The sequence below is a fragment of the Pimephales promelas genome, chromosome 6, assembly GCF_988280905.1.
Source record: "Pimephales promelas chromosome 6, fPimPro1.hap1.1, whole genome shotgun sequence".
NCBI classification, from domain to species: Eukaryota; Metazoa; Chordata; class Actinopteri; order Cypriniformes; family Leuciscidae; genus Pimephales; species Pimephales promelas.
The window spans coordinates 41,857,501-41,869,515 of record NC_142774.1 but is presented as its reverse complement, the minus strand read 5'-3'; the positions used below and the strand labels follow the sequence as shown (position 1 = coordinate 41,869,515).

At 40.4% G+C, this 12,015-nt stretch overlaps 1 protein-coding gene across 1 annotated transcript in view; it reads right to left on the bottom strand.

Annotated features, from left to right (window-relative positions):
* Positions 1-865: 865 nt before the first annotated feature.
* Positions 866-12,015, bottom strand: part of adamts5 (ADAM metallopeptidase with thrombospondin type 1 motif, 5 (aggrecanase-2)) — a 20,604-nt gene continuing 9,454 nt past the window's right edge. The window contains exons 2-8 of the mRNA XM_039687838.2: positions 9,538-9,670; positions 8,833-9,000; positions 7,776-8,059; positions 5,221-5,404; positions 4,224-4,399; positions 2,757-2,932; positions 866-1,589 (exon numbers count right to left, since the gene is read on the bottom strand). Of these exons, the coding sequence (XP_039543772.2) occupies positions 977-1,589; positions 2,757-2,932; positions 4,224-4,399; positions 5,221-5,404; positions 7,776-8,059; positions 8,833-9,000; positions 9,538-9,670 (1,734 nt within the window). The 3' untranslated portion in view covers positions 866-976. The remainder of the gene's footprint in view (positions 1,590-2,756; positions 2,933-4,223; positions 4,400-5,220; positions 5,405-7,775; positions 8,060-8,832; positions 9,001-9,537; positions 9,671-12,015) is intronic.

Below are 12,015 nucleotides of genomic sequence, written 5' to 3'. Positions count from 1 at the left end.
GAATTAATGAGTTAATTTTTCATGAGAATTTTTTTGCTCTGTTTTTCTGAATTAACGAGTGAATTTTTCATTGAAATTTATTTTTGCTGTGTTTTTCTGAATTAATGAGTTAATTTTTCATGAAAAAACAAATATTTTGCTCTGTTTTCTGAATTAATGAGTTAATTTTTCATGAGAAAAAAAATATTTTGCTCTGTTTTTCTGAATTAACGAGCTAATTTTTCATGGACTTTTTTTTTGTTTTGTTTTTCTGAATTAACAAGTTAATTTTTCATGGAATTTTTTTTTTTTGCTCTGTTTTTCTGAATTAACTCGTTAATTCAGAAAAACAGAGCAAAAACTTTTTTTCTCACGAAAAATTAACTCATTCATTTAGAAAAACAGAACAAAAAAAATTTTTCTCATGAAAAATCAACTCGTTAATTCAGAAAAACAGAGCAATTTTTTTTCTAATGAAAAATTAACTCGTTAATTCAGAAAAAAAGAGTAGATTTTTTTCTTCAAGTGAATGCAATATGCCTCCGTATTTATTGTTATGGTCAGTGCATGTAACATATGTAACGAGGACACTGTCAAATAAAGTGTTACCAATGAGTACAATTATAATTGCATGCAACTAACCCTCAACCAAATCCTAATCCGACCCTTGCCCTATAGTAAGTACATGAAGTTAATTAATATTACGCAGTATTTAAATGTATAATTACACTAATACAGACACAAATGTATTGCTGCATTAGCTAAAGTTAACTAACGGACCTTATTGTAAAGTGTTACCCGTCGAACGCTACAGCAACGGTTAAACGACTGCCAGTGTGAACTCGAGGGGCGTGTCATATGGATCAGGGGCGTGGCTTTGTCAAGGGGGCGTGGCCACACATCGCCACATTCGAGGATAGAGCCAAAGCTCCTTGTCCGAGTCGCAGAATCCACAGTGATTGTGATTCGAGCACGAGTTTTACGAACATTTGAATCCTCAGCACTTCTTAATCAGGCAGTGTTTGAAGGCCGACGGCCGGGCGCTGAGCGGGCAGCTCTTCACAAGCTTCCCGTGAGGGTCTTTACACTGAACCGTGCGACTTTGCCAACCCGTATTGCAAGTTCTGGAGCACGTCATCCACGGTCCCGTGACCCACCGCGGCCCCGTCGGAGTCTCAGTCGGAACCTCGGTCGTGAACGTCAGCAAATCCGCGGAAGACAAAGCGGCAGCGGTGGGCGGAGCCACGTTGGAAATCCGAGGCGGGAACGGCGTTTTCCGAGGCATGTAGAAGCTATAGCGGATGTCTAGTGGTTTCTTAGCATCCGTGGCCAGGATCTGCACCAGTAGGCTCTCCTGAAGGGCCCCGGGGCCCATGCTGTGAAGGGCCTCGTCCCGCTGACTCCAGCCGCTGTAGTTGAGGACCGAGCCGTTGAGGGGGACGATGGTCTCGGACGTGGAGATCATGAACTTGCCGTTCAGAAGGTATTCTCCCCCGGGACGGCGGAGCGAGAGGTACGCCGTGTAGCGCGACTGGCCCTTCGGCTTGTACTGGCGAACCTTGAGGTGCGTCGAACCCTCGGGGACCTTCACCACATCCGTGTAGCCCTTACTGGAGGACAGAGAGGACGAGAGAATCAACTGTTTGTTTTACACTGCAAATGTCTAAACATCCTTAAAGGATTTGAAAAAACTTTTGCTGATAATTTACTCGCCCCCATGTCATCCAAGATGTCCATGTCTTTCTTTCTTCAGTCGAAAAGAAATTAAGGTTTTTGATGAAAACATTCCAGGATTTTCTCCATATAATGGACTTCAATGGGGACCAAACGGTTCAAGGTCCAAAAGACAGTTTCAGTGCAAACTGTTCAAAGCGCTTTAAACGATTCCAGACGATGAATAAGGGTCTTGTCAAGCGAAACGAGCGGTTATTTAAGTTTTATAAGCTCAAATGCTCGCCTTGCTCTGTTCTGTGATGTGCGTTCGTGACTCTCCTGTTCGAACTCGTTCATCAAAATGAACAAATCTTTTTCGAGTCATTTGGTTCATTCTGCGAACGAAATGAACGAGTTGACTCGGGAAAAGATTTGTTCATTTTGATAAACGAGTTCGAACAGGAGAGTCACGAACGATTTATTAAACGAGCGATCGTTTTGCTTGATAAGACCCTTATTCATCGTCTGGTGTCGTTTAAAGCCCTTTGAACAGTTTGCACTGAAACTGTCTTTTGGACCTTGAACCGTTTGGTCCCCATTGAAGTCCATTATATGGAGAAAATCCTGGAATGTTTTCATCAAAAACCTTAATTTCTTTTCGACTGAAGAAAGAAAGACATGGACATCTTGGATGACACGGGGGTGAGGAAATTATCAGCAAAAGTTTTATTAAAAGTGAACCACTCCTTTAGCCATCATCCTTCCCTAAAAATTGAGTGTCCATTGGAGACCCCAGGACTTTTATCGCACTTGAACCACGAATACACACAAAAATGTAATAGATTAGAGAATTTTTGTGGTTGAAATTTAAAAAAAGTAACAAATCCTTCCCTCGCAGGTCAATTTGAGCCCCTTAGGAATGAATGGGACGCTTCAGTAAACATAGAATAACTTAAAAATGATCAACATTCAAACTAAAAATGCTAAAACTTTAACAATAAATGACCGTATACTGAACACACTGAAGTAAAACTGGCTTTAGAAGGACCCAGCGGAACAGCTCCTCTGCTCCATATAGAGTTTACACAGCGAAGTGTGTGTGTCTAATGTGTGTGTTTCCTCACCTCTTCTTGGTGAAATTTCCCGCCACTTTGATGCAGCCGTTCCCGTCGCCGCCACACACACCGCACTTGTCGAACTGAAGTTTGGAGCCGATGATGCCGTCGCAGCCGGTGCGAACACACTTCCCTCGCACACACACCGAACTGCTGTACGGCCGGCACTCCGTCCCGTCAATGACCTGCGGAAAACACCACACGTTCACCCGGATATTCCCAATGTTTGGATCTGGTGAGGTATTTATGCAAATTAGCACATAGGTAATTAGATTATGCACCGTTTCTCCACGGTAACCGGTACCGGGACGCCTATATTTACTTCACTATATTTCTATTAAATCTTAATCTAATTATGACAAAGTATATATTGTTGGAAAGGTCGAAGACTTCTAAATAAATATTCAATCCCTGTTTCGTGTTACAAATTATGTAGGAAGAGTAATTGATGAAGAGTGCACCTCAAAAAATCTGCATCATAACAGGAGGTCTGACCTTTGTCACAAAAAGTCAATGCACCCATTTTTAATCATTGAAACTTCTGTTTTTATGCTAAAAGTTCATAATGAAACATATAATCTAGTATTTTTCAATTAAAAAAATGCTAATATAATATTATCCTCTAAAAATTATCAAATATATATATATTATCCTCTAAACTATAATATAATTTTGTATCGCCTTTTTTATTATATCACATATTTTAGTAGTTATCATAAATTAGGTATCATTTGAAAGCTGATACTTGATTATATTTCATCATTTATTATCAAAACCTTTTCTAATCTTGACAAAACACATATTGTCAGAAAGGTCCGAGTCTCAAGGTGACAGAAGTGATATTTGGACAGAAACGTATTAATTTGTTAAGGCAGAATGTATACAACTAAATTCAATGGAATTCAATGGCACCCGGTGGCTATTTTTGGTACTACGCCTAAACAAAATCTCATGGGAACTTCAATTTTTGTGATATCAACTTCAAACTTGGAATATAACTTAGTTAGATTTATGGCTTTGATTTTATAGTAATTTTAGAGTAAAACATATTTTGTAACATATATATTTTATATAAAATAAAAAATACATAATACTGTACATTTGATTTACTGTGAATTTAAACTTCCATAACTATTTCATACTTTAATTTTTTGAAGTGTTTTCACTTCAGTAATAATCTCCTGAGTGTTTCCTTTAAAACAAGACCAAACTTGGGTATATTCCCAAGCACTCATGAATTACAACCATTTAAGTGTGAATATTGCATTTTAACCCCCATTCTCAAAAAGGGGGGTGACAGTTAAGGGGTTAACTTTCAGAGAACATTCAAACGTTCTCATTATATGTGAATAAACATTCGTTTAAAGTTATCTGGACTTTAATAATGTTCTCAAAACATTATCACAAGACATAATTATTAGGGGTGTAACGATTGTCACGACATGTTCAGTGGTTATCTGAAGTGTGTGTGCTCACCCTCTGTGCGAACACCACGTAGTATCCCGTTCCTTTGGCCCGGCATGTGAGTTTGCACATGTCTTTGGGAAGAACGCCGGCAAACTTCGGCACCCATTCCACGAAGGTCTTCACTCCTTTAGGGTCCGTCTGAGGGCCGTTACGCACCTCGCACTGCTCCTGTCTGAAGCTCTTACCTGACACACACAAACACACACCGACACATATTAATTGGACAGATGAACATTCATTTTAAGGTAACACTTTATTTTACAATGTCCCTGTTACTTACAGTAAATTATGCATAATTACATGCAACTAACCCTCAACCAAACCCTAATCTAAGTACATGTAGTTAATTAATATTACTCAATACACTCACCTAAAGGATTATTAGGAACGCCACACTAATACTGTGTTTGACCCCCTTTCGCCTTAATTCTCCGTGGCATTGATTCAACAAGGTGCTGAAAGCATTCTTTAGAAATGTTGGCCCATATTGATAGGATAGCATCTCGCAGTTGATGGAGATTTAGATTCCACCACATCCCAAAGATGCTCTATTGGGTTGAGATCTGGTGACTGTGGCGGCCATTTTACTACAGTCAACTCATTGTCATGTTCAAGAAACCAATTTGAAATGATTCATGGTCATTATCCTGCTGGAAGTAGCCATCAGAGGATGGGGACATGGTGGCCATAAAGGGATGGACATGGTCAGAAACAATGCTCAGGTAGGCCGTGGCATTTAAACGATGCCCAATTGGCACTAAGGGGCCTAAAGTGTGCCAAGAAAACATCCATTACACCACCACCACCAGCCTGCACAGTGGGAACAAGGCATGATGGATCCATGTTCTCATTCTGTTAACGCCAAATCATCTGAATGTCTCGAGACTCATCAGACCAGGCAACATTTCTCCAGTCTTTAACTGTCCAGTTTTGGTGAGCTAGGTTTCTTACCGTAAAATTTACTGGAATTTTTTAACTGTGTGTGTGTGTGTGTGAGGACACTCACTGGCTGAAGGGCACGGCGTGACGCTACAGGACCGGTACACGGCTCTCTTCCCGGTGCAGTAGCGTCCGTTGTTTCGGGGAGGAGGATTGTTGCAGAGTCGATTGGCAAACTGGACTCCGCCGCCACAGGAACGGGAACACGAACCCCACGGACCCCAGGAGCTCCAGCTGCCGTGGTTCGACGTCTGACACACCGACACAGAGAGAGAAAGGGTTCATGAGACATGACCAATGGGAGATAATCAGACATACACGGTAAAACAATGATCGTGACTTTAACGGTAAAATACTGTAAATGCTACAGTGCAAAACTGTTAATCGGTTAACAGAACGTTTCCGTCTACATACGGTAAATTACTGTGATAGATCTAACTGTACATTAAATGTAATTTTGCTTAATTTAATGAATGTAGTTTTTGGACGTGAACAAGAACCAGTCATTGTAAAATTGTAAAATGCGTGTCACTTTTTACTGTTTTTTCATAAGCACTGGATGACTCAAATGTTTGGAGAACATTCAGAAATAATGTTTTCATAACTCAACGGGAACATTAACAAAAAATTCTTAAAGCATATTTGAAGAGTTCAGATGCAAAAGCCTCTAAATGCCATTTGAAATTTTCTTCAAGAATGTTAATTTTTATCAAGCTTGTATATTTAAGTTCAGTAATTTCACTTAAATGGCAATGAATATTACCTATGAATTGCCATTTAAGTGAAATTACTGAATTTAAATATACAAGCTTGATAAAAATGATTATTCTAGAAGAGAATTTCAAATGGCACTTAGAGGCTTTTGCATCTGAACTCTTCATTTGTGTTAGCTGGGCTGTTCTTTAACATCTCGTGTAACATCTGAAGAATTCAGTGACATGAATGGGCAAAGATGGGACGGAAGCGAGTGTTTTCTGAGCACATGCATTTACTGACCGGCAATAAACAAGCCAAAAAACACCCGAAACGAGCGAGAGAGCTGAACACTGGACATTCAGCCAGAGGAAGGGTGTGTAAAACAGACACCAGAACCGCATTTCCGACAAACACACACACATGCTCACACAACGGCAGCATTCTTCATCGGGACCAAAACGAGTCCTTAAAACACTTAATGACCTCTGAGTCTCGGATAAAAATACCCGACCGGACCAGCCAGCCGAGAGGATGGGAAATTCCTGCCGGTTAAATGTGTTTGATACTAATCAAGTTAACTCAGAACAGCCTGACACACACACAACAGTGTTAAGAGAGACGCTCGGGTCAGGAAGGGCGAACAGCAAAGATTTATTCAGCAAGGAGGATGCATTAAATTGGTCAAAAAGGGACATTTATAATGTTACAAAAGATTATATTTCAAATAAATGCTGTTCTTTTGAGCTTTCTGTCCACCAAAGAATCCTGAGAAAATAAAATGCATCACGGTTGGCTTGAGAAAGTAGCTTTAAAATACTTGAACCTTGAAACTTAAAAACTTTTTTAAGTTTCAAATAATGCTTAAAGCTTGGAGTTTGAAGCAGTTTTAAGAGCTCAGGTCTTACCGAGCAAGGTTTATTTACATGCACATGCACAAACTATTTCATTACATTTTTGAAATATTAAACTATCCTTTTTATAGACTTCTCTGACAATTACCAACTTACTTTTGGTCCCTGTAGCGCCACCATCAGGCCGATTGGGACGAGATTTGGTGTCGGTGTAGAGGGTGTGAGTACTACCATCCCTCAAAGTTTCAACTCTCTACGACTTACGGTTTGGTCTCGCTGCTGTTTTAAAATGCTTCCCTTTATCATGTTTTTATCAATAAAATAATGCACCAACTATTTCATTACATTTTTTAACTATTAAACTACCCTTTTGATAGACTTCTCTGACAATTACCAACCATTCTCCATCATTAAGACAAAACTAAGCTGTTTCCGTGTCAGATCGGTGTCACTTTTTATGCATAATTAATAAGGAATGTGTCACTTTAGTGGCATTGCATTGGTTGTAATTCTTGCATTAAATGTGCAATAGCTCTAAATTGGTAAAAAGCAAGTCATTTTTAATTTCCCAGCATCACATCTGAGCTCTGGTCTCACAGAGGAGTGTCTCTTTCGGGTCTAGTCCACATTTATGTCATTTTGGTGATCAAAGATGAGTTTTAAGGGAAACAATTGTTGACTAGGGGGACTTTTAGGGGGAGTTCATCAGGCTTCAGAAAGTTTGAAGCAGTCTTAAAGGGATAGTTCACCCAGAAATGTAAACTCTGTCAGTAATGACTCTCCCTGTAAGACTTTCGTTCATCTTCAGAACACAAATGAAGATATTTGGGATTAAATCTGAGAGCTGGATCACTCCTCCATAGGCTTCTATTGTAATTGACTGTAGCCACTGTAGTCACTCAGACTATTTTTACGATGTCTTTAATAACTTTCTGGGCCGGCAAGTTTCAATTACAATAGAAGCCTTTGGAGGAGTGATCCAGCGCTCAGATTTAATCACAAATATCTTCATTTGTGTTCTGAAGATGTTTAAAGTTTGGAGTTTGAAGGCTTTTTCTCTGAGCTCGGGTCTTACCGAGTAGTGTCTCTTTCGGGTCTTGTCCACACACTTCCCCTGTAGACAGATTCTTCCCTTCCCGCACGGCGTTCCTTCGACGGCGGGCAGTTTTTTGGTCAGACACACCATCTGGCCCTTCCTGATGACGGCGCACCACAGGCGGGCACACACGTCCATGCCGGGACACACGGTGTACTCGAGCCCGAAGGCCAAGCGGCACTGCTGGACGGCGTCGTAACTCTGACCCGGGAGCTCCTCGGGACCCAGAAGAGGCAGACGGGGGACATCTAGCAAACACTCGGCTACACACACACACACACACACACACCACAAGAGGAAGATGTCAAGACATTAGTGGAGAAATTATAAAACTGTGTGCACATTCAACACTGGTTAATATGGTCATTTTAATATCATCATTTTCATATATAATATAAAAGTGTGAAATCAGTCTGTATTTATTTACCCTAAAATACAGTCAAAATTGTGAAATATTATTAGCCTACACTTTAAAATAGTGTTTTTTTGAGTGAATATATAGTAAAGTGTAATTTATTCCTGTGAATTTTCAGCATCATTACTCCAGTCTTCAGTGTCACATGATCCTTCAGAAATCAATAATAGCAATGAAATAAGACTAATTGGCCACATAACCATTACATATTTAAAATTCAAACTGAAACAAAGCTAAAATATTTTCTTAACTAAAATGAATAAAAATGACAAAAGCACATAAAATAAATAAATAAAAAAACACAAACAAAATGACTAAAAATAAATTAAAACTGAATAAATAAACATAAACGCTAGATTCAAAAACTTCATAAAAACAATAACAATACATAAAAAATACTGAATTAAGACTGGACAAGCTCAAAATCAATACTGACCAACATAAAGCTGGAAATTAAACATGAAATGCAATTTGCAACCCATTTAAGAAACATAATGCGTCATGATCTCCAGATTATTTCTGAAAATCAAGATCCCTGAAATCACAGGCCAATTTGGAATTTGATCCTATCGAATCGTTACCATTCCCATGATATGATATTGAGTCACAGTGGTTCCTCACCGTTGCCGTCGTCGAAGAAGTCCGTGATGGTGGCGGATGTGCATCGGCTCCAGGGTTTGGACGCGTCGATGGAGGTCAAGATGGAGGACATCAGGCGCTTGTCCTCGTTTGAGCCGAAGCGTTCCTCGCAGAACTTGGAGTCGTCGTGGGACAGACCCAGCAGATGCCCTGCGCACACACACACACACACAGGAAGTGATGTCATCAAGGTGCAGGTCAAGTGAAGCCGAAGCGTCTCGATTGGCTGGTCCCAGTATAGCTCATAAACCCCGCCTCCCCATGTAGTCTAATGGGACGCGATTGAAACTAAACAATCAAATTACACTTCAGAAACAGTTTTTCCAAAGATGTTTTCTGTCATTTTAGCTAGTTATATTACGCAGATGTAAGTTTAAATAAGTTTGGCGTAAAAACGTGAATGTGATGTCATGATTGACAGCTGAGGCACCAACAGACTTTTGGGGGATTTTCAGGAGGAGATTGGACGCCATAACTGTTTTTTTCAGCCTCTCTGAAGTAAAATTTGTAGTAACCGTTTCTGTGAGAGTGTGTGTGAGAGTGGGTGGGACCTTGATATGTTGGCTCCACACACACTCACAACTGCGACTTTGGCGGCTTCACTTCACTTCACCAATGGAAGAGAAAGTTCTCTTTTTTTACAGTCTATGGTGCAGGTGGATTGTTGATGTGTGTGTGTGTGTGTACCGATCTCGTGTGCCACGGTGAAGGCCGCGTGAAGGCCGTCGTCCTCGATGATCGCGCAGCTCCGCTCCGGAGAACATACGGTTCCCACGTCTGCCATGCCGAGAGTATCACACGAGTGATGGCCGCACAGATCCTGAAAACACACACACACACTAGCTCATCAATACCAGTTCAACATATCCGACTGTGTGTGTGTGTCTGTGTGATAATTCGTCCACACCATTTCAAGATTTTTACTGTCATAATTCAATTCTTATTTTATCCATTCCTCTCAAAGATGGGGTAGATGAATAAAACAATAAAAAAACAATAAGATGCAATACACAATAGAGTCAATAGTCACCTTCATTTATACAGAGCTTTTAATAATATAGCGTTTCTTTACAGTGATAACAGGAGATTACAGTAAGAGATAGAATAAAGTTACTGTCCAGATAAAGTTAACATGACACTGCTAACATGAACCTGTTTTAAAAAACTAAATACCTGAAAATTTCCCCAAGGATCCCAACGATACAAGACACTCGAGTCTGCGATGAACGCCTTAGGAGTTACAAGCCATTACATACTTTTGGTCCCCGTAGCGCCACCATCAGGCCGATTGGGACGAGATTTGGTGTCGGTGTAGAGGGTGTGAGTACTACCATCCCTCAAAGTTTCAACTCTCTACGACTTACGGTTTGGTCTCGCTGCTGTTTTAAAATGCATCCACTTTCCAATAATACCACTTATAGTTGAATATGTCGCAGGGACGAAATATGAAATATGAAAAACTGGCTGATCCAATTACAGTGCCATCTTTGACTTCACTGAGCCCTTCAGAACAACACTTTCTTCCAGAAATGTTTGTAAACGCAGACTGAAGGGATTAGTGCTTGACTTTATACACCTGTGGCAATTGGTCTGATTGAAATAATCAAGACATGTGTCCCATATACATTTTATTTTAGCTTTATTTCAGTTAACGTAGGGTTTCAAATAGTTTTAGATATTAACAATAACAACACTAGTGCTCTACTTGGGATTTGGTTCCAGTTGGACCAATGAAAAAACTTTCAACGCAGACGTTCACTCTGAACACGTTTTTACGTCTATTGATGACACGTTAGATGTGATGCATGCAAATGTTCTCAAACACACTCATTTCTCCCAGTTGCGTTGTGTGTTTACCCATTAGGCCGAGTGTATAGACACAGCCTGGACTCTGTTCTTAGATCCACATGAGAGAGAAAGCAACTCTTCACACAGCAAACCACTCACATTAATAAAAGCGACACGCTGTGCTTGCGAGTGTGCGTGTAAACGGGTTCAGAGTGAAGTTTAGCTCATGACCTCAGCGGAGCGCATGTGTAATGTGTATAAACACAGCTCAGATTCATACACTGCACAAACCAAGTGTATAATTATAACAAACTCGCATTATATACTCACAAACCAAGTGTATAGAAAAGATTACTCTCATTATGAGACTCACAGACAAACAACAGAGACGGGGAGAGAGAGCAACTTGATACGGACAGAGGAATTCCTGCCTAAGGGATTCAGGGAAATAAGTCGGCCAAAAGAAGAGTCGGGAATTATTGAGGGAAAATGAGACTTGCATGTAAACATCATTGAAACTCACTCAGTTGTGTTAGATTCATACTTTAAAGTATTAGTTCACGCGTGACCTTTCAACGTGATTATGTAATGTGCGTCGCATCACAGCGAGTGCAAGACCAGCATTTGTGGTTAAAAAGTATATACATTTATATGCAGTATATATATATAAACATATATAAAATGTTGGCTGGTTTGTCTAGATCAGACTCTTATTCTTCGGCTGGATCGTGTCGAGACTTTGAAGCTGCACTGAAACTCACATCTGGACCTTCGACCCGTTGGACCCCATTGAACTCACTATATGGAGAAACATCCTGGAATGTTTTCCTCAAAAAGCGAGAGAGTGAGAGTGAGTGTGTGAGAGAGTTGTTTTGCACTAAGAAATGATCAAAACAGGTGCAAGGTGCCGGACTCTCTCGGGTCAGGTCAGAAGATTGGACTCGCACGCAAACGCAGGCGAACGCTCACTGGAATGTTTATATCCCGACGGCTCTGGCGCTTGGCAAGCGTTCTGAACAAACACGTCGACAGCAGACAGACAGGAAGACGTGATGGTGGAGACAGACGACTCTGGATATTTGATTCTGGAGCGCCGCGAGTTTCTGTCACCTGGTTCTGATTTATAGGGCGTTGCAGGGTCGAGCTCACGGCCTGACTGATCTGGGGTCAGCTGGCAGACGTCCCTCTGTGGTTGTCATGGTTATGAGAGGAGCGTCAGCACTGATCTGAGTTGGGATTTTTATTTGCATCTACAAAATCAGGAGTCTGAGGATGAAAAGTAGTGATATTGTTACTCTAACTAAGATTATTATAGTTGACCAAAACCATTAAACCATTTCTGTTACTTGAAATAAAATTAAAAAAAAAAAAACTAAC